General features: G+C 45.1%; 1 protein-coding gene across 1 annotated transcript in view; it reads right to left on the bottom strand.

Annotated features, from left to right (window-relative positions):
* LOC148474932 (capping protein, Arp2/3 and myosin-I linker protein 2-like) overlaps nucleotides 1-23,325 on the bottom strand; it is a 970,125-nt gene that overhangs the window by 733,875 nt on the left and 212,925 nt on the right. The window contains exons 14-15 of the mRNA XM_088457971.1: nucleotides 12,148-12,229; nucleotides 1,235-1,331 (exon numbers count right to left, since the gene is read on the bottom strand). Coding sequence (XP_088314097.1) covers nucleotides 1,235-1,331; nucleotides 12,148-12,229 — 179 coding nt within the window. The remainder of the gene's footprint in view (nucleotides 1-1,234; nucleotides 1,332-12,147; nucleotides 12,230-23,325) is intronic.

Here is a 23,325-nt window from a genome sequence, read left to right as displayed (position 1 = left end):
TGTAAAAAATGGAAATAAAAATATTGTCTTTTGCAGGAGAACTACAGGTCCCAGTAAGCCTACCCCGCATGCTGGTACTTGGAGGACCACTACGGACCCACTGGTACCTGTAGTTCTACTGCAAAAAAAACCCGGCAAGACTCTACAATTTTATGTAAACATACATGCACACTCATATACACACTCACACTCACTATTACACATACTCACCTAGTATCCCTGTAGCCATTCGCACCCACTTTTCCATGTAGAATCCACGGATACCTGAAAAAAAACAAAAAAACAATACTCACGTCTTCCTATGCGCAGCTCACGTCCTCTTCAGTTCATGTAGGCATCCAGGGGGTTTAAAAAAACACAAAGTCCCGAAACCAGTACGGGCAGGAGGAAGAGTATGTTTACACATACCCTTCCTCCACGTGAATGACCAGGACCCATGTGTGCCTAGTCATTGCAGGAGCCGCCAGCCACTCAGTGGGCGCCACCGTAGGAGCTGCCCGCTGATTGGCTATGTGTGGTCAGCCTGTCTCCCCCATAGACTTCAATAGTGTGAAATCTCCATTGAAGTCTATGGTGGGAACCGTTACATTGTAGCCAATGATGTAACCGCAAGGTTCACCTCAATTAACTTTGCAGTTACATCATTGGCTACAATGCAGCAGCAGTTCCCACTATAGACTTCAATGGAGATCCACGTCTTTTTTTTTTTTTTTTTTTTTTTACATACATACACACAGAAACATGCACGTATCATATGGATATGTGCATGTGTCTGTGTTACTCTGACCTGTTCAGGATAAACTTGCTATCCTGAAGCTGGTCTATAGTTTTTGTGATTTCTCAGGCAGTAATATGTGCGGGTGAAGCACTCGCACTCTATTACATTGCTCGAGTTTTATCTTGAGTATGGGAAAACGCCTGGATGCGAGATGCTTTTTTTTTGCGAGTTATAGTAAAGCCTGAAAAAATCTGAGTTTTACTATAGTCACACCCTATTACATTTGCTAGTGAGTAAAAAATGTGAGTTTAGCGCTAATCTCGCATTTTGTTACAAATTCGTACTCTATTACATTTGGGCCTATATCTCTGTTGTTTTTTTTTAATGCAGACGCTTCCCTCAATCTCTTTACTGACAAATAAGCAGGCAATTTCATAATTTTGTCAGCTCACATGTTATCACATAAAAACAGCAACTATTTAATATACTGTACTAATTCAAAAGTCATTTACTTACTTAAATTTTAAATTGAAGTTTTTGCCTAAGGATACATGCTTTATGGATTTACTTCTTCCAATTGATAATATCAATGTCACCATTTCAGAGTTAAAACCTAGAAAACAGAAAATAGATTATTATCAAGTCTATTGAGTCAATTATCAAATGAATAACTGTATTTCTCATCTTGTCAATATAAATTTTAACCCCTTAACTGGCGATGTTGCATGTGATGCGACCGCAGCCATGTGCTCTGCATGTGGGGAAGGGGAGTATATGCCCATGGGGGGATTTAGCATCAGTATGGTTGGGGGTAAAATAAAGCAGTATTATGCTGGAGGGGTAAGGAGTTAAAATAATAAAAAAGAAATTATACTGGTCACAGGGTAGGAGAAGGGGGGCTTTTAACAGGGGGGATGGTTGATTTAAAAACAGGGATTTTCTTTACTACTAAGGGGGTGTAGGGGGGTACTATTAATAGGATTTATGACCACAGGGGAGTCTATTGCCAATGGGGGTGGCAAATTATTTTAAATGGGAGTCTATGGACAAGGAGTGATAAGAAGGGTGCAAAACACCCCTCCCCCAGATATATATTTTTAAATAAAATACTTAAATATATTTTTAAAAATACTTTTCAACTTTATTAAATTTAAAAAAAGACAATTACTGAGCGGTTTTTGGAAACAAAATATGTTAGTTAAATTGTTAAACCTGTGTCTATTTAAGAACTATAAAAAGTAGCTGACAACTGCAGTACTTTAAAGCCAAACAGTTATTGGCATATGAGTGTTTATTAACAGACCTCCATTTGTATACTGTAAATGTAGGGGCCAAAGTTGAACGCAATTTACGCCAAACATAAATGATATGCAATTAGCATAGTATGCTAAAACGCATATTCTCCATAATTAACTTAAAATTTACTAAGGGACATACTTTGCATAAGCTACCCTAATAGTGCAACATATAATGTAGTGAGTCCCTTACATTATATTTGTAGCTGCAGTGTACTACTGTGGGGATTCCCCTTGGCTGGACTTTACCATGGCTCAGAAGTGGGAACATTTTACTGTACAAATAGAAAAGCTAGGGCACTTTGGGTCTTTGTAAGTAGCATGCTGCATCGACCTTTGTGTGTTTTTTTTCTTACCAAGTCAATATGCACATGCTAGCTGATTCACCACAACATACAATGTAAGATGCATTAACATGCCCTTACTGTACTTCACCCTGTCCTTCTCTTCCCCATTTGGACCATCGATCTATAGTTAACACCTGATGGCCGATGATTTTGCCACTGATGGCGAACATCCAACTGATGAGTCCATATACAGGAATAAATATAGTTTGAACAAGTGTTTATTTGTAACATAAATTACTAGCTAGTTATTAAACTACCAGAAGAAAACAAAAAATGGACAGATGTCTTGCGCAGAAGCATACTGCTTAGCTCCACAAATTGTTTTTATGTATTTTTACTTCAGAGATATATATATATATATATATATATATATATATATATATATATGTAAGACAAAAAGTGAGAAAAAAGCGCCTCATAGTGTATTATTTAGAATAATTTGGATATTTCATAGGCAGAGTAATAATTATGCGTACCATATATGATATCAAATCATGCACGTAGTGGTATTGCTTTATCAGGAGGTTCTAGAAGAATGGTCAACCCCTTTTCTACGCTCCCCTCTGGATATGTGATGGTATCTTGCAGTAGTCACATACATATAACGAAATTGTATGCACTCATGGAATAACTTGTCTACACATTTATTCACAAACAACACATATACAATAATTTACATTTCAGAAAGTGCTTATCTGTAATCAGCTAAGATGTCCAGAGTATGGATGTCACATACAACCCCAATGCGTTTCGTCACTTACGCTAGCAGTAATCTAGCAGGACTTCATCAGGAGGGTACTATCAGAACTACCTTACCCAGTATTTATACCTAGTATAATGAACTAATCAAGCCATATATGGCGTTTCTGGCTGTCGCCGCCATTTTTTATGATCCACTGCGCTTGTGCGGGATCTTCTTGCCATCGCAACATTATGCTAATATTGTGCCCATAGTGATTATACAAGACAGACTTTGCCGTCCTTCTATAGTCCCGTGCGCATGCGCGGGACTTCTAAGCACTCGCGGCAGTACGAAAAACCCGTAGCGGGAGTCACTGACGTCCGGCGCTAGCACTATATAAGTGCTAATGTCTGCATCTGACGTTATTGGACTGGCACTAGAGTTTAGCTCAAAGGATTGAGACCTCATTTATTCTGACACGCAGCCATTTTCTTAAGGTTCACTGGGCATGGCCATTTTGGATTGGATTAATTCCCTATAAACAACAGGGAAAATGTGCAAATTGGGCTCTGTGAATCTATATACCAACTAGCAATGACAACCCTTATTTCACTCTACTGACTAAAATCAAATTGTTTGTATGAATAGTTAAAAATTGACTAGCATGTTAATTTAAAATACATCTAAAAGATATTAACATACAGTAATATTAAAATTAAAAGAACACCAGTTGCTGAAATCATTACAAATAGATCATAAGTAATTATAAAAAGGGTGTTAATTGATAAGACTCATTAAGACCATTGGGGACCATAGTATTCAGGGTAAAGATCCAATACATTTCTCTTTTGGGAGAGCTTCCTTTCCCGATCGCCTCCCCTTTCTCCCATTTGAACCAAGGCTTTGAGGATCTGCATTGTGATGTTTAAGAAATGTCTGGGTACCAAATGGTTTTCTACTGTATTTTTAATTCTCCTAACATGTTCCTGCACTCATAACTTGAGATTTCTCTTTGTCTTCCCTATGTACTTTAAATTGCAGGAGCATTCCAATTGATAAACTACCCACATTGTCATACAATTCATTCATTGATTGATTTTAAACTCTTTTGAATTGTCATGATTATGGAATTTGCTAGAGACATTGCTAACATACTGGCAAACATTACACTTATTGCATTTAAAAAACTCTTTCTTCTTTTGCATCCACAAGTTGTTTGTTTCTTTATTACATTTCAACATACTTGGAGCCAAATGATCTTTTACATTTCTTGCCTTTCTAAAAGCTAACAAGGGTTTTTCAGGTAGAATAGTATTTAAAATTGTGTTGGTTTAAGAATACTCCAATGCTTCACGGGCCTGGCTTGAGGTGCGTCACTTCCGGTATGACGTCACACTCGTGGCCGGAGATGCGGCGCTGCACGCCGGGGATTGTTGGGAGAGGAGGCGGGTAAGTTCTGTCACATTTGTATTTAAGTATGCACTGTACACTGTTACTTTTGTGTGTCCTGAGGAAGAGGACTGGACCCCGAAAAGTTGATCAAAGCACCTTATATTTTTCACGACTTATTCAAGACTTATTCAAGACTTGGGGCTCTATTTATTAACATTATTTTTACTAAAATAAAGTGAAAAAGGGTGTTTTCACACCCTTTTCACATTATTTTAGTTTCACCTGTATTTATTACAGGGCAATTGGAGTAGAATTAGTAAAATTCTACTCCAACCCCCAGTATCACTTATTTTTAGTAAAGCAGATCGCATTTCCCATAATTGTAATGGGAAATGTGATCTGTGTGCAAGTTACTAAAAATAAATTGTAAAAAAATACCGGGGGAAGCCCTGTGATAATAACGCCACCTGGAGGTGGCGTTATCCAGGGTCTCCCCCGGTTACCGGGCTCCCACTCTGCTCTAACGGGGAGAGCAGAGGCGGGAGCCGGTACCAGTAATCAGCTATGTGGTCTAAAGAGACCGCAAGCTGATTGCTGTAAAAAAAAGAAAAAAAAAATTAAACATTTTTTTTCTCACTTACCTGAATCCAGGGACCGGTGATCGGGCCTCCGGTGATGGCTCCTCTCCGGTCAGCTGGTCTCCCACAGTGCACTGGGGCCCGGTCATCAGGTGATCGGGCCCCAGTGCAGTATGGGAGATCACCTGATCGGGAAGCCCGGAGAAGACCACCGGAGGCCAGGAGGATGCAGGTAAGTGTAATGAAGGGAGGGGGGGTCGCGGGGGTCTGCGATCACGGGGGCGGGGCTTAGCGCCGGGGGGCGGGGCTTAGCGGCGGTGGGGGTAGTAGCGGTGGTCGGTCGGCGCATGCGCGTGCTCTTAGTCGCGGTATTTTTTCCGAAAATACCGCGACTAGAGTGCGGATGGGATCCGCAGGGACAGAGCTTTATCGCAAGCTCTGTCCCTGCAAGGGATTTATAGTAAATCCCTGTGATATTACCTGAATTCGCAATGCGAATTCACTCGGTAATATCACACTACAATCCGCATTCAATATGCGGATTGTAGTAAAAAGAGCCCTTGGAGTGCCACCTTATTTGCTTGATATACATTGGGGTTGTGAGAGCCTTAGGAAGGCACCCAAGCAAGTGATGTTTAGGCTCCAGCTGCCTACTGAGTGCCGGCTCTGCTGGTTTTCTATATGTAAGCTGTTTGTGTTTCTTAAGACACTAGAGCTTAGCAAGGCACCTGATACAGCTGAGGATTACAATTTCCAGGACTTTCTACAGCCACCACATGTTTGTTGCACGTAAGCACTTTATTTTGTGTTTTGTGGATATACATTGGCACCAAGCACTTTATTTGCAGCAGTTGCACTATTATACTATTAGACTCTTTTTTTGAAGACACCATAGCAAGTGACTCAGTGGATGCTGTGCTGCACATGTTGCAATGCGACAACACTGACACTGAGTATTTCTGATATTGAGGCAACTAATATTTTATATACTGAGTCTGTATTTGATTGTACTGAGAATGTGACTAATGAAGATCGTTACAAGGATTGGTTTAAATTGAAAAAACGGGAGATAGATTTTCTCTATCATGGTTTGACATTGTCAGAGTACCACAGGAGCAAACAGATCCCGAGGGGGTTCAGGGTACACAATACCCCCACTATCGGGAGATTTAGTGCTCCTTTCAAGTGTTCAATGGACCTCATGCTACTTGTTATTGAGGAATCTACGAAAGAATTAAACCTCATGAAAGAAAAATTAGTGGTGTTTGAGGCAGAGCACTTGTTACCTCTGACGTCAGATCAGTCTAATAAGTGGATTGAGAAAATGCAGGGGCAAGTTGAGACGTATAGGAAGGAACTTATACAGTATAACAAAGAAAAAGTACATAAGGTGCAACAAGATTATGCTCAGCATCGGGTGTACAAATGGTTACACCATGCACCGCGTTCGTCTCAAGAGTTCCAAGGCCGCAAATGGAGAAATAGGAAAATGGTGTTGAGACCTAATGCTCCATCCAGTACTTCGGCCAGTGATGTCGAAAGCCCCCAATCTCTCCCGTTAACCTTTCCACAAAGAGGTGTCCCTTTAGGGGTGGATACCAGGGCCAGAAGGGCTGGAGCAAGACCAGACCCACGAGACAGGGGGGTCAGACGCAGAGGCAGAGGAAACAGCAGACCGCCCAGGGCCCCCAAAATCTGATCTTCAATTCATCAAAGACGCCCTTACAATGCATGAGCATCAAGTGTTAAGTAAAGGGTTGAGTTTTTGTGACGACACATAATTTCAAAGAATTACAGTGAAAATTGGATAACTACAAGTTACATCATAAATTAAGATTAAGAGAACACGTTGATAAGCAGAAAGGTGGTGGAAGAAAAGTTATTGATAAAGAAATTGGGGTCCTCCTCTACATTTGACCCACAGTCGTTTAACCCCTCTATTAAGACATTTTCTAGAATGTTGGAACAGTCGGGAAAAGAATGCACCCCCCTAGGATTTCAGAATTTGACACTGGATGAGAGCACAGCACTCAAAGTCTTAAGCTCCCGGAAAGATATCATCATCAGGGGTCCTGATAAGGGGGGTTCGATTGTTGTAGTTGATGTAGAGATGTATAGAACCGAATGTGAAAGGTTGTTGTCTGATGGTGGCACATACTCTTGTTAAAATCGGATCCCAATTGTGTGTTTCAAAAAGAATTGGAGTGTATCCTCGAAAGGGCAGTGGGAGCGGGGATAATTGATAATGAAATTAAAGGTTTGCTTTTCAAAAAATACCCGATTGTACCGATATTCTATACGATCCCTAAGATACACAAGGACACACATAGACACCCAGGCAGTCCTATCATCTCAGCCAGGGGGTCTCTGTGTGAGCTGATTGCTGTATATTTGGATGCGTTCCTGCAACCTTGTGTGCAAGGAACATTTATCCATCTTAAGGATACTTCTTTGCTGATTCGGGCTTGTGAAGAATTTGGGCCTATCCCAGATGATTTACGTCTGGCAAGTATAGATGTCACCAGTCTCTATACGTGTATTCCACACGATATGGGACTGATGGCGGTCAGAAGGTTGATCACAGGGAATCCGAAGAATGTGGGACCAGACATAGATTTCTTTATGGAATTATTAGAGTTTACTTTGTCACATACTTTCTTCATTTATGACGGTAGATTCTTTATTCAACTAGCAGGCTGCGCAATGGTCTCATGCGTGTCCCCTGCTTATGCAAATGCGTTCATGTACGGTGTAGAGCTTGATTTATTTTTCACAGAGCAACATATGAGTAAATTTGTATTCAAATAGTTTCGTTATATAGATGACATGTTGTTGTTGTGGCAGGGACCTGAACAACATTTGATAAAGCTGATTGCGGCACACAATATTTCTGATTGTCCAGCAAAATTATCTATGATAACGAGTAGATTCAGCATCAATTTTATGTTAATATATCTGTAATGTTGGGTGAGATTAACACTACGGTATTCTCTAAACCCACAGATCGGAACACAGCATAAACATTTGATAGTTCCGTCGCTAGGGGTCTCGTAGCAGACGGGCGAGCTGTCGATGTTGAGTGACAGCTTGCCCCGTTTGCTGGGCGGGCCGGGGGCGTGCCCAGCCAAACGGAGGAGTTCCAGTCGAACGCTTGCCGTTTGGGGGCGGCCCCACTGATATTATTGATGATGTCAGTGGGGAACTTCCTGCTCAAACAGAGCAGGAAGTTCCCTGGGGCGTACGAGAGCCCATACCCAACCTTAGGGTCTGGTCGTAAGCTCTGATGATCGCGATGGTGATGACCATCACAACCATCTCCCTGGTCGGTCGCTAGAGCTGTGGGTGGTAACCCACAGCCTAGCGATCGACCAGAAGGCGGCACTTAAAAAAGTGTCCGCCCTCATTCAGAGCAATCGCTTACGGCAAACGGTTGACTCTGAATGAGGTCCATAGTGTTGTAGTGCCAGGGTCCAAGAGCTATGCTGGGAGAGCATGTCCAAATTGTGGCTGTAAGCCACTGAGACTTTTATGTTTGTTTATTTTATGTTATGTACCTGTATGTGTGCAGGCCTAACATCATGCATGCTAAGGTGCAGTGTCTGCTATCATTAAAAAGACCCTGCTTTACCAAGTACCTGCCTGTCTGAAGTCATCATTTCTATACCCTGTGTTAAAAAACAATATAATTTTATATATATATATATATAGTGGCAGTATGAAGGTAAATTGCATAACTAACACAGGTATTCTGTGTGGAACAGGAGGAATCGGCCCACACAGGGGAGAAAAGCCAGGTGTGGCATGCCTAAATGCTGTGTAGAGAGTCTGTCTGCAAGACTGCAGTCAGGACAGGCTGGGGCCTGTCAGTGTGTCCAGTCCAAGTGGGACTGCAGTTAGAGACCAGTGTGGCTCGGGAAGCCACTGGTGGCTATGAAGCCCGGCTGAAACCTACAAGAGGTAGGGAGAACTCTAAAACTCCAAAGACTGTGTATATGTTACTCTGCAGGGAGCAGAGTGTGAGACTGCAAGCAGGCCAGATTGTGAGGCTGTATCTGAAAACATCTGTGGAAGCCAAAGCCAGACAGGAGCCTGAACATGAGTGGGCTGGAGCCTGTGAGAATACCTGTTAGAGACAGGACTGGGACTTTGACTCTGAGAGACTGTGGACCTCATTCAGAGTCGGTCACAAGCGCCGATGCTCTCGCAACAGACTCGATGGTTAGTCCTGCGCATGTGTAGCGGGCCGCACTGCGCGTGCGCAAGCCCCGGCGCGAGAGAGAAAATCTCTCGCTCCGGAGCTTGCTACCAAAGGGGCGGCTGTCGATGTTAATCCACAGCTCGCCCTGTTTGGTAGGCGGGCCGGGGGGTGGTTTCCAGAATGCTTGCCGTTTTGTGGGCGGCTGCACTGACATCATCAGTGATGTCGGTGGGGAGGTTCCTGCTCCATCAGAGCAGAAAGCTCCCTGGGGCTTGCGGTTGCCAAGACCCAACCTTAGGGTCTCGTCGCATCACCATCGCGACCATCAACCTGGTCGGTCATTAACCTGTGGGTGGTAACCCACAGATTAACTAACGACCAGGAGGCCGCACTTCAAAAATTAAGCGGCCTCCCTCATTCAGAGAGAGCGATCGCTTCTTGCGACCGCCTCTGAATGAGGGCCTGTGTTTGCAGATTAGCTGCACAATTATAGTTTGGGGCGAAGAAGTGAGTTAGTTGCCCTGAATGGGGACTAGGTGTTTATTATTTTTTGTTCATTTGTGTTGCATCTGATTATGCTGAAAGTAAAGCACCATTTCAGTTTATTTAACTAAAAGCTGTGTTGGATCCTGATTGCGCAGTGTCTAATGTGCTCAAATTCACCGCTCTACCGAACTAATTACCCCAAGTCATCACAGTATATATTACATATATATACATATAAAATTCATTGGTCTGTTTGTTTGTTTATCTGTCTGTCCAGTTATGCATTAGGACACCCATTCACCGATTGGGATAAAACCAATACGAGGTGGTCCAGTTGGATCCTCGCCAGGGGGGTTAGGGTCCTGTTCGGACCTCCCGTTAGTGTACACTAGGCAGAACTTTGACCCAGGGAGCATGTTCTGGGCCATCCACTGGATGAATTTGGACGAAAACTTCACAGAGTAGTAACATTGGATCCCAGAAGACATACTAGAGGGATGAAGTTCCAGTTGGACCTCCCATTGGTACACGTTGGGTAGAACTTTGACCCGGGGACGCTGGGCAGAACTTCGACCCGAGGAGCCTATTCTGGGCCTTCGAATGGATGGATTTGAATGAAAACTTCACAGAGTGGTGGCAATTGGCCTGGGATGGCTAATGGAGTGGTTGGGGTCGCAGACGGACTACACAGCAGAGTGCGCCAGTCAGAAGTTTGCCCCAGGCAGCCTGTTCTGGACCCTCCACTGGATGGATTTGGATGACATCACATAATTTGGACAAAAACTTCACAGAGTGGTAACATCGAATCCCAGAAAACATACTAGAAGGTTGATGTCCCAGTCAGAACATAGTTGATGGATTTGGACGACATCACATAATAAAATGTGATAACTTGAAGATTTTAAACCCGGGCAAAGCTGGGTACTTCAGCTAGTTTAATATATATATGTCGACAATAAGATAGAAATTATTCCAATTGCATAAATTATTATCGGTCTATATTGAGGTCTTTACACAAAATTGTATATATCAGTGCAGTGATTATTTTTTTCTATGAGGTAAGCATACACCTCTTCTCTGTTCATTGCTATAGAAATATACCATATAGACTTTCGTGGCGCTTGGCTATTTATTAAAAAAATAATCTGCATACAAATAATCAATTATGAGTTTGAAAATTTACTTTCAAGAACTACTGTCTGGAACAATCTGTGTAAATGTCATTGTGATATAGAGAAATCTGTTAACTTTTTAGATGGCTGAATTCTTTTGCAAGCCATTGTAAGTATGGTGGAAATAGTAAAAATAAAGTCCTGGTGTCTTCCATTTCAGTACCACCCGCTTCATTAATTACATTTTTCAGAGTTTCTCCTAAACTCCAGATCAGTTTACCATCCAGGGCCATAACTAGAGGTTGGCCAGAATAGCACCTGCCATAATGTTGGTTGAAGGGTGGGCGCCAGCAGCAGCTCCTACGATCTTGGATGAGCGGGGCTACTGCTGCGAAGGAGAGGGAGAGAGACTGCAGTCCTGGCACATGTGCAATAGTTCTGTCAAATGCCGGGAACGGCACAAGTAGCGGTGGCGCAGTACATGCGCAAAACACTGGCTTCAAGGGACTGCATCATCTGCAGCCCCTAGAAGTCAGAAAAGGCTGCTCAAAAGGCAGAGGAGCGGCTTCCCACTGGAAGCACACTCTCTGCTAATTGCTGGGACTGCCTGTCCTCTGTGTCTTACTGGCCAGTAGTGCTTCCAATGGGAAGTCTATGCCAGTCATAGAGTGTAGCCAGTGCAGTTATGGACTGCAACTGGCTCACTGAGGTGGCAGATTTTGTATGTGGGTGCATAACTTCATCAAAGGCTTCCAGCTCCCATCCTAATTTGCTGCAACATGCTCCTTCCTCCCTGTTTACCCCATCTGTGTCACACCTGTTTGTCTGCCCCTCCCCTTTAGAATGTAAGCTGTTACGAGCAGGGCCTCTACCCTTTTGTGCTTCTCCTTACTTTACTTTCATCTACTTCTTACCCCCTACCAGGGCACCTAACACTTGGTTGCTTATGCTCTGTTGCATATCTAGGTGTTGAGGTCACTAATGTAGCAATGTATATATATGTCCTTGTCCTATATTGTACTGTAAGTCACATGTCAAATTATTTGTTTATGTACTTTGTAAGGCACTGCAGAACACTTGTGGTGCCATATAAATAAAGGATAAAAATAATAATAACTTGGTGAAGAACTGTTTAATCTGTCCAGCTCCTGCCATCAGAAGATGCACAATGTACCACCGCAGACATGATCAAGAGTCAGATCCTTACTCAAAAATAGATGCATAATGTCACACAAGTTGGCATAGGCATTGAGGGCTACTTTGTTGCACTTTACTTACCCTTTTTGTCTTTGTTTTAATTCAGTATATTGATACATTTTACTACTATTTTGGTGCATACCATTTCCAGAGAGATCCAAGGTGCTCACTGCATTAACATCAAATATCATGTCTTGTATCACTTGGCCTCCAGATGAACGGATCTTAAGAAAAAGGAATAGAAAAAAATATTTTTTATAGCGCATCTCGTTGAAACCTGCAGTCACACAATATTTGCCACCATATTTATTTTTCTACCTACAGCTCTTATAAATAGTTTTACCAGGCATGTCAGAGTACAGTGTGGTGACATAACTCATCCTCTCTTAAATGAAAGCATATTCCTTTGATGTAAACCTGATTAGTTAACATGCCTGTGAGGACTGCACATCCCTTTACATCACCTAGGCAGATTGTTGTTACCAAAACACAGTTTATCTTATGGATGGCAATACAGACGTGTATATATACTGTATATAATCACCAAACAGATGCACTTCTTTGCAGGCACAGTATACACAAGTGATGGTAGTGCACTTCCTAATCACCAATCCACGAACACACCAATGTAGTTGGAAACATAGATTATATCACCTTAATTATTCCCATTATGGTAAGGGCAGTAGCCATATTGTGATAGGTGGGAAAAATGAAGTATTAACTGTGTGTGTGTCCTTCTCTCACGGCGGTTGGTGCTGAGTGTCCTCTCACCATGGCAGGTGGTCACTGTTGGCTCCCTGTGGAGCAGGTCCCTAGGAGACCAATCCATGGCACCAGCACACAATGACTCTAGCTGAGTACACACTTAGCGATGTGTACCCAGTCCTACATTTCATGTTTGGATGGGCGATATCGCTGATGATGTGCGGGAGTGCACATCGTCAGCGACATAGTGGGTGTACACTGGCCAATGTGCCTGATAAGGTGTTCGATCCGCTGGATCGGACGACATATCGTCTACTGTGTACCTGGCATTAGCTTTAACTTATCTCTAAATAAACATGCCACCTGGCAACATTTAAGAATAAAGGGACTAACTTATAGAACAATTAACATAAATAAGCACGGCATAAAATAACATGAACACAGAGGGCCAAATGTAATAGGGTGAGAGTTTAGAAAATGTGGGAGATTAGCAGAAAACTTTCACACTTATTAAACTCGGCCAATGTAATAGCGTCCGAGAACATGCAAACTAGACTTAAAAAACTCTCACGATTTAAATTCTCACCCAGATTGTTTCCCATTTTGAAGATAAAACTCAACCAATGAGTTTACTGCTAAACACTCACATTTTCTAAGCTCTCACCCTATTACAAAAGCCCCAAAATCCAAACTGGGCCTAATGAATGGAGCCCACCCTCTTTCTCCATTCATAAATCTCAGGAACCCTTTTCCAGCTTTGTCAAAAAGCCCACAAAGCTGTTAACACAAACAGTTTCCTGGGGAACTAGGAACCTAGGGCAAATAATAATACTAAGTCTGCCTTCCACCACTATACCAGTGATCTTGTCACAATATATATATAGTCCAATACTGGCACTCACTGTGGTTAACAAGAGATTCTGTGAGAGGTGCCCACTGAATTACCAGCGGTATACTGGAATATGCAGTATAAGTAGTAGCGGACCTCCACTCTAAATAACGAGGCTTTACACTAGCATATCTTGCAACTTTTTAGCGCCTTTATTACTGCGCTTTTGTCAGGCACAGCAAAGAATACAAACAAATATACAAACCACCATTAGCAAAAAGGGCACCAAATTGGAGTTATCACTTTATTCCAAACCAACAGACTGCAACAACCCTTAAAGCAGGGTTACCCTACTCACAATTCCTGCGCATGTTGCGCATTACTGCGCATTATTGCGCCATCAATCAATTGATTCCATGGTGGCCAAATTCCAAGAAAGAGGTTACCAACTGGCCCTGGTAACCAAACAGAAAGACAAGACACTAGCTAATCCGATTGATAAATTACTTAGGTTTAAATAAAAAAAAGATAAATGAAAATCAAATACATGGGTGAGCACTTATAACCATCAGAGTACATAAATCAACCGGGATGCTAAGAAATTATTACCAGTGACCCAGATTTAGAATCCTTACATCAAACTAAATTGATGCCCTGCTACTGCAGGTGCAAAAACATTAGGGAGCATGTGGTAAGAACTGATATAACGAATATGGGCAAAAAACCTAACACCACTGCCCCAATTGTCTGACGTGCAGGTATCTAGAACCTGGTACTTTCTTCTATCATCCTCTAACAGGCAAGAAATTAAAAAACACCACCTCACTTGCACTAGCAAGTACATGATACATATGATCACTTGTCCTTGTGCTTGTCATTATATAGGAAATACAGAACATCAGTTCAAGGAGCACATGGCGCTCCAGATATCGGCTATTAGATCTGCTATCTCTAACAGCTCTAGTGATCAACCAGTGGCACGTCACTTTGCGCTGGCTAACCACAATGTAATGTCCATCAAATACCATATTATTTATCATGTCCCACCCATAGTTCGGGGAGGTAATCATAGTAAAAAATTACTACTGTACAGTTGGATTCATAAATTGGGTACCCTGGAACCAAGAGAGTTAAACAAAACCCTAGGTCTACACTGTTTTCTATGACCCTCACCGAGGGGCCTATTCTTCATCACTTAATTTATACAAAAGCAGATGAAAAATAACAATTTCACCTAATTTTGAATAATTTAAGTGTCAGTACCATTTATCAATCATGTAATGGAGGAGATATCACAGATATCTCCTGGTTACAATTGTGCCTCATCAAGTTCCATAAATGCATTTTTCAGAACTTGTGAGTGATACTGCATGCCACCCTGAGATGGCGTACAGCACCCGATAACATGCACAAGCTGCCATTTACATGGCAGCTTGTGCAGCAAAGGGATCTCTGGCTGTCACTGGCTCCCTCCTGTGCTCTTCAGCTGGTGGGAGCTTGTGCTGGAGGGGTGTTGGCGGCGAGGCTAGAAGCAGCGGTGGTTGAGCAAGGAAAGGGGTCGGGGATCAGACTGCAACGGCAGGTTACGGGTGGAGGAGGAATGGCTACAGACACCGGCGGCCGCGGGGAGCCAGGACTGAAACTAGCAGCCTTGGGGGTAGGAGGGCTGGCGCTGGACACTGACATTAGCGGTAGAGGGGAAGGAGGAGGAGGGGGGGAATCAGTCGGCATTGACACCAGCGGCAGCGAGGGAATGGGGATCGACCGTCACTGACCCCAGCAGGAGCAAGGGGAGGGGCATCGACTGGCACTGACACCAGCGGCAGCGGGGGGAGGATCGGCCGGCACTGATACTAGCGGCAGCGGGGGGAGGGAGGAGGGGACCGGACGGCACTGACACCAGAGGCAGCAGGAGGAGGATCGGCCAGCACTGACATCAGGGGAGGAGGAGCTGATGCTGATACTGGCAGCTGCAGGGGAAGGGAGGCGACTGCGGTGGGAGGGGGATGGAGGCCGGCACTGACACCAGCGGCCACGGAGGAGGGGGTTAATGACAACGGGGACACATTAGAGAGGAGCCGGCAGCAGGGGTGGTGGGCAGTGGCGTAACTAGGTCAGGGCCACCGGCCACGGAACTGGCCCGTCCTAGTTAGCCAGTGTAGTGCCCAGGGCCTGCTCCAGTGGTCGAAGCACCCTTGTGCTGGCTCTTCGCTGTGTGCCCTCACATCGACCGAAAATAATTACCTTAGGCCTAGCCCCCTATGTGTTATTTGGAGGTGCGCCCGCATGGCACGCCTCCAAATAACATCAGGCTGGGGGAGCCTCCCTAGCTGGGCTTCCCGCAGCTCTCTCGCATCACTGAATGGATGCCGTGCGCATGCCCGCAGCATCCATTCTGCAGCGGTGGGAGGCCGCAACCTCCTGATTTGATCACCCGCGGGCCACTTCGGCCCACAGATGGAACAGCGGTACAGCACTGTCCTGCTGAAATCGGGATGTTGAGGAGGGGTGCGCTCTCTATAGGTGGCACCCCTGTTTGACCGCACTGGTCGAACACCCCTAGAGCCGGCCATGGTAGTGCCGACCGCAGTGAGTGCGGTCAGCAGTACACATTACACAGGATCGGCGCTAGGCTTCCCTGCACCCAGTGCCATGCTGTGCTACACAGCCGAGCCCCTTCGCTCCCCCTGAGCGCTTACCCAATAGCGACATGCGGAGGGTGGGAGGTGGACTCAGGCTGGTGCATTTTTACACACACATGTGGGGGTTAATCAGCAGCCAATGAGAGTCAGACAGACTCTCATTGGCTGCTGTGCCCACTGCATGTGCCAGGCTGGAGCTCACTCATTAGCTCCGCCTTCCGGCCTAAAGCAGAGCGTGCCAGCCCAGGAGGTCTGATGTTTGGCTGCAGGAGCAGTGGCCGAAGCGTGGATTCAGGTAAGTGTATTTTTTTCTTTTTTTACTTGTATGTGTCTGCACTACATTGGAGGGGGGGCACTACTGGGAGCACTATGGGGGGGCCTCTACATGGGGAGACAACTATTACTGGGGGCACTGCATGGGGGGACCTCTACTGGGGGCACTACTGTGGGGGACCTCTTCTGGGGACTACTGCTGGGAGCTACTACCAGGGGGCATTGCATCGGGGGGGACCTCTACTGGGGACTACTACTGGGGATGGCTACTACAGGGGGCACCACTACTGGGGACTACTACTTGGGCTACTACTGGGAGCACTATATAAGGGGCATACTACTAGAGGCACTGCACTGGGGGGACCACTACTGGGGGCACCAAATAGGGAGGACCACTACAGGGGGCATTGTATAGGGGGGATCACTACTGGGGGCCTGCATAAGGGGGAACACTACTGGGTGGCACTGCAGGGGGGGAACTACTGCTGGGGGCACTATATAAAGGGCACTGAATAGGGGGTACCACTACTGGGGGCAATAATTAGGGAGGACCACTATAGGGGACACTGGATAGGGGGGATCACTACTGGGGCCTGCATAAGGGGGACCACTACTGGGGGCACTGCATGGGGGGGACTACTGCTGGGGGCACTATATAAAGGGCACTGCATAGGGGGTACCACTACTGAGGGCACTGCATAGGGGGGAACTTTTACTGGGGGCACTATATAAATGGCACTGCAAAGGGGGTACCACTACTGGGGGGACTACTACTGGGGGCACTATATTAAGGAGCACTGCATAGGGGGGACCACTACTGGAGGCATTGCATACTGGGGGTACTGTATAAGGGGAACTACTGGGGGCCTGCATAAGAGGGACCACAACTAGGGACATTGCATACTGAGGGTACTGTTTAAGGGGCACTACTGGGGTTAAGGTACATATGGAAAGGAATGTTCAGAGTGACGAGAAAGGGGTGTGTGTCATGTTGACACGCCCATTGTGACCACGCCTATTTTTCACAGCGCGAAGGAGAGGATGCAGGCAGAGAGGGGATACAGAGGAAAAGTATCACATATCTGAAAAGATGTCCTCGCAGAAATAGTTTTTTTTCGGAAGTGATACTTTTCCTGGACGCTCGCTATAGCTGTGGGTGGTCACCCATAGCTATGCGAGCGGCCAGGAGGCCGTTCTAAAAAAAAAAATAGCCCGGCCCTGATTTAGAGCGAGCGCTCTGTCAGAGCGTCCGGCTCTGAATCAGGGCCCCAGTCGATGTCAGATATCGTTATCTGACATGCGGAAACGCGCATCGTTGGTCGATGCATGCCCAACATGTGAACGATTGAACGATTTTTACAGTTGTTTATTGTTCATATTTTTAAGAAAATCTGACCGTTTGTATGCAGCATTAGTTCAATCAGGTAACTGTATTATTCATCAACTATTAAGTCTGCGCTCTCGGAACATATTACCTACATATCATACATCAGAATGTTGATGTGATGTTCCAGCATTTACTGTATGTACATGATCCTGGTCTCTATAATACAGGTAAACACTATCTAAGAGGACATTATCTACTAGATTTGTTCGTTACATTGCTGTGCCTGACAAAAGTGCTGTAATAAAGGCGCTGAAACGTTGCAAGATAAGCTAGTGTAAAGCCTTGTTTTTTAGTGGAGTGTCACTGCTACTTATACATATATAAATGATGGGGGGGCACAAATTCTCTTTCCCGCACAGGGCACCAGAATGCCTGGTTACAGCACTTGTGACAGGGTAGAATCCCCTTGGGGCTGGTTTATGTTGGGGAACTGCAGTCATTTGGGGGGCTAGATAAGGAGCAGTGAAGGCAGGAGGCTAGCAAGAGGAGCATAAAAAGAGGCAGCAGAGAAGAGAATGGGGTCTCTACCCATATGGAATAGAACTGTGCGCAGGAGCAGCCATGCAACCTGAAGAAGAGAAGTCTACCTGCAGGAGGAGCAGCGAATGCGGACCAGGACCCGGAAGGGGATGGTGTGTACTGAGCCATAGGAGAGAAGTGATGGTGGATCCCTCCTGAGGGCCATGAAATGTCATTTGGCCAGGGGACCACCATGGAGAGGAGATTTGGGTTCACCTCCCACTATAGACAGATGTCATCACAGTTTGCCCAAGGAACTGCCACCACCAAAAAAGGACCCCACAGTGAGCTTCTCCTGTGAAGACCTCTGCTTAATGGCAAGGACAGTCACAGTGCTACAGTAGCCTCGCAAAAGGACCCGGACAGCACAGACAAGACCCTGAGAACCCATCTGAGAGGACCCCGTTGGCTGTAATAGAGCAGGAAGTCCACTACTGACATCAATAGTGATGTCAGTCAGCCCTCCTACAAATGCCAGGCGTTCAATCAACATCGACAGCCGCCCCGTCTTGTTCCGAGCCCAGTATCGACTGAACTTCAGTTGCTCAGCGGGGCTCACGCACATGCACGCCGGACGCGGCGCATGCGCAGTGGGCAACCATCTGGCCACTTGCGAGTGCACAGTGCTTGGGAGCGGCTCTGAATCGGGCCCAATGTGTGTTGGGGGTCTGGGTACTTTATGTGTTAGTAATGTGTTATATCTTAGGGACAAGTTGTTGCTGTGAGAGCTAGGGTGGAATTTGCAGGGAGAAGTACCTCTAGAAGAATATTAATTCATAATATAGTTAATGTTCAGATTTGCGTTCATATTTATTTCTAATATGCTAATGTTACATGAAGAAGAGTATTAGTACATACTATAGCTACTGTGTAGACTCATACTCATATTTAATTGCAGATATGTTGATGCTATGTGCAGAAGAATATTAGTTCATACTATAGTTACTGTGCAGCTTTATATTCTTATTTATTGCTGAAATATTGATGTTATGTGAAGAAGAATGTCAATTTATGCTCTGGTTACTGCGCTCGTTCCGGCCTAAATTGCACACTGATAAACTGGTGTTACTCTAATAGGTTCCCTAATTCAAGCAACTGCTAGGACAATTTATTTGAAGATTGTGGTTTTTCTGACCAGTCACAAACACTCCAGCTATACTGACACACTCTCTCATGCTGTGAAGGAGATCGCAATGGCTAATTTATGCATGCCCATGAAATGTGATGATGCTGATGTCATTGGTTATGCTGCTAATTTAATACCTGTTGAGATTGCTGGTTTTAACTGCATATGATGTTATCCTCTGCATATTAACCCTTAAGTAATAAAGGCTGCTATTTAACACTTGTGAGCTCTTCACTGGTAAAAAAAAGTTCACCTTTCTAACCCCCCAAGGTCTAGTTCATTGAGCTCTGGGTGCCCCCCTTTGTTAAAAAATTCCTGCAGTATTCTGGTTAGGCCAAAGCGGCTTGCATAGACTGTTGTGAAAGCTTGCTACTCAAGTGACTGTTTCTAGGGTACCTTCCCTGTGCAGTGGGGCAGATCTATGCCCTTGTCCGGTTATGATTAAGACTCTGAGGTTTCCTTAGACCACGAGGAAAATGTGTCCATTTCCGCGGATGTTGAGACCCTCTACTCCACAGGACTCCCCACCTCAGGTGGATGTAGGGGCCCTGATCGAAGCGGTTAAATCTGTACTGCTAATCAAGGATGCTGAGCGGGCCCCTAATTCTAGCACACCGGTGTTTAAGAGTCAGAAGAAGACAGTTACAGAATTACAACTTGAGGTCTTTGGCTGAGGCATGGGTTGGCCCTAATAGGCATTTCCAAGTTTCTAAGTGCATTGCTTCTTTTTATCCACTATCTGTTGAGGATTGGGCCAAATGGGGGTCTCCCCTTCTGGTTGATGCTCACATTGCCAACCTAGTTAAGAATACTGCCCTCCCTATCCCTAACACGGCATCCCTTAAACCTACCTCAAGCCAATTTATTCAAATGTGGGTGCTATCGCACATCTGACTCTGGCATCCGCCTGTGTAGCTAAGGCTGCCAGATGCTGGGCAGAAACCCTGTAGGATGGTCTCAGTTCAAGTACCCACAGGAATAACCTTTTGTTGCTAGTGAAGCATTGACATGCTCCACTAGCAACAAAAGATTGTTCCTGGGGGTACTCGAACTGAGGCCATTGTACAGGGTATCTGTCCAGCATCCGGCAGCCTCCTATCTTGGTGAGGCAGCTATAGACACTGGTATCCTAAACGTTCAAAGTGTTGCCGTCTTCCATGTCAGCTAGGAGAACCCTCTGGCTTCTGTCCGATCAGGCTGACACAGACTCTAAGAAGGCCCTTGAGGCTCTTCCTTATTTAGGAGAGATTCTTTTTGGTCTGGAATTGGACAAGATTGTGGCTAAGGGGAGGGGGGACTTTCCACGGCTCCTAGTGTTTTCATGAAAGTAATGGTGGTCATGGTAGCTAATTTTTGGAGCAGAGGAATCTGAATGCTGTCTCATTTGGATGACCTGCAACATTTGTCTCATGGTAGGCCTTTTCCAGTCCCACAGATGGATCTTCAATTAGAAGAAATCCTCACTGACTGCTTCTTAGGAAATGTTCAATTTGGGAGCCTTGCTGTACTCCAGAGTTCAATGGATCTTCCTCCCTGGAGACAAACCTCGGGACTTACAAGCCAAAATTTGCTTATTTTTATGTTGCCGCCAAGTGTCACTACACTCTTGCATGCAGTTCCTGGGCTCTCTGGTCTCCACCTTCGAAATGATGGAGTATGCGCAGTTTCATTCTCGGCCTCTCCAGATGTAAACTCTGGCCCAGTGGAACAAGTTCCATCTGCAGCTCAAGTCACAAATGATCGTCCATCTCTTCCTCTTGTGGTGCCTCTAAGGGTCCCACCTGGAGAGGGGCCATCCCTTTTGGGTTCAGGAATGGGTCCTCCTCATCACCGATACAAGTCTTTGGGAGTAGGGAGAGGTAACCTGTCATCAGACCTTTTAGGAAAGCCAGCTACCAATCAACATTCTGAAACTTCAAGCGGTCTTCAGAGCTCTCTGCCTAGCTTTGCCACTCCTCCAGCAATGTCCGGTCCAGTGCAGCAATTGCCTACATCAACCATTAGGTAAAACTCGCAGTGGCGGCCCCATAAAGGAGGTCATTGCATTCTCCACTCTGCAGAGGGTCATTTTCCAGCTCTGTCAGTGGTTTTCATCCCCAGAGTCCAAAATTTGGAAACAGACCTCCTAAGCCTCTGAGACGTTACTTTGGGCACATGGGCTCTACATCCAGACATCTTTCATTTCCTGGTTCTTTGCTGGGGCTTGCCAGACATCAACATGATGATGTCTCGGCACAATTGCAAGCTGCCTAGGTATTGCTCAACCGCCAGGGATATGGAAGCTCTGTGAATGCCTTAGCAGTTTGGTGGACCTTCCCTGTTATCTACATCTTTCCCCCCAAATCTCACTGATTCTGCGGATCCTGTCCTCCACAAGTTGAAGTTGGAGGGCGGCACCATGATCATAGGCAAACGCAGGGGGGGTTTCCGTCTGCCTGGAAACCCCCCTCCCCAGCACACACCATTACCACAATAGAAATATTAATATAATAGAATGTTACTAGTGCTGCATGTTCTTCTCAGTATCACAAATGAAATGATTAGCACCAACTGTGGATCTTTTACAATGTGTCAGCTAGTAATAAATATACCTGTGCACCAACTAGAAGATGTGAAAAACATGCACTGTTAGGGGTGCACTGCTATAGACCATCAATAGGGATAATAATTAATGCTGTATAATAATACACTATCCAGTACATAAGGAGACCGATATGTACATATATGTCCAGGGCAGTGCTAAGTTCTTCTGCTGCTCCTCCAGACACCCGGACTTGCTCCAATGCTCAGAAATGGTGCCCACATCTGAAAAAAGCATTCTGCTCAGACAGGATAGACCTACAGCCACATCTAATGGCTTACTGTGATCGTTGGTCCTGTATATGCTGGAATTATGCAACACAATACACTTTGTATGACGCATATTGAAGCTGGATAAGTACTAATTCTGTCCTCTTCATGGACAGGCCACACTCACTCTAAAATCAAGCATTTGGAAACCCCCCTCTAGAAATCCTGCGTTTGCCACTGATGATCCTAGTGCCTCCCTATTGGCTGCAAAGGGCTTAGTACACGGATCTTCTGGGCCTTTCTCGACGCTGTCCTGTGTCTTTCTCTCAGGCTGGATTTTCTGTCTCAGGGCCCATGCTTCCATCTAGATATGGCCGTTCTCACTTTGATATGGTGGCTCTTAAGACCTCCTTTCTGAGAGCTAAGGTGTTCTCAAAGTTGGTCATTCATACTATGCTCAATGCCCAGAAACCCTCTTCTGCCAGGATTTATCACTGTGTTTGAAGGACTTACTTTAACTGGTGTTCAGCAAGAGATTTTTACCCCTGAACGTTCCGACTCTCATGAGTCCTGTCTTTCCTGTAGGTGGGTCTTGATTTGGCCCTCCACCTTTAATCATTGATGATTCAGGTTTCAGCCCTTTCTTTTCTCTTCCAGAGACAGATTGCACTGGTGCCTGATGTACGGACTTTCTTACAGGATGTCCTCCATGTGCAGCCCCCGTTTATACCTCCAGTGGCCTTGGAACGACCAGACGCCTGCAGAAGAGACTGATGTACTTTCTTCCAGACAGATCGTAATCTGGAAACCGGTGAAGATGAAGGAACTGCGTTTGAAGAAATCTCAAAAGAATTGCTCCTGGGATGAATCCCGAAATTGCAGAAAAACGGAGGATGTACAATGGCAAGAATTTTGTAGGCGTATTCAGCAAATGGCAAAAGAGACACCCAGTAGTTTTGACATTTGGCAATGAAGCAACGGAGATACTGCTCCAGAGCTTGATTGGCCCGCTCCATCTGCCCATTGCATTGTGGATGATAGCCGATTCC

This window comes from Taudactylus pleione, unplaced genomic scaffold (assembly GCF_031769625.1).
Source record: "Taudactylus pleione unplaced genomic scaffold, aTauple2 ptg000799l, whole genome shotgun sequence".
NCBI lineage: Eukaryota > Metazoa > Chordata > Amphibia > Anura > Myobatrachidae > Taudactylus > Taudactylus pleione.
Note: the sequence above shows the minus strand (reverse complement) of the source record. Positions and strands in the feature narration are given on the sequence as shown.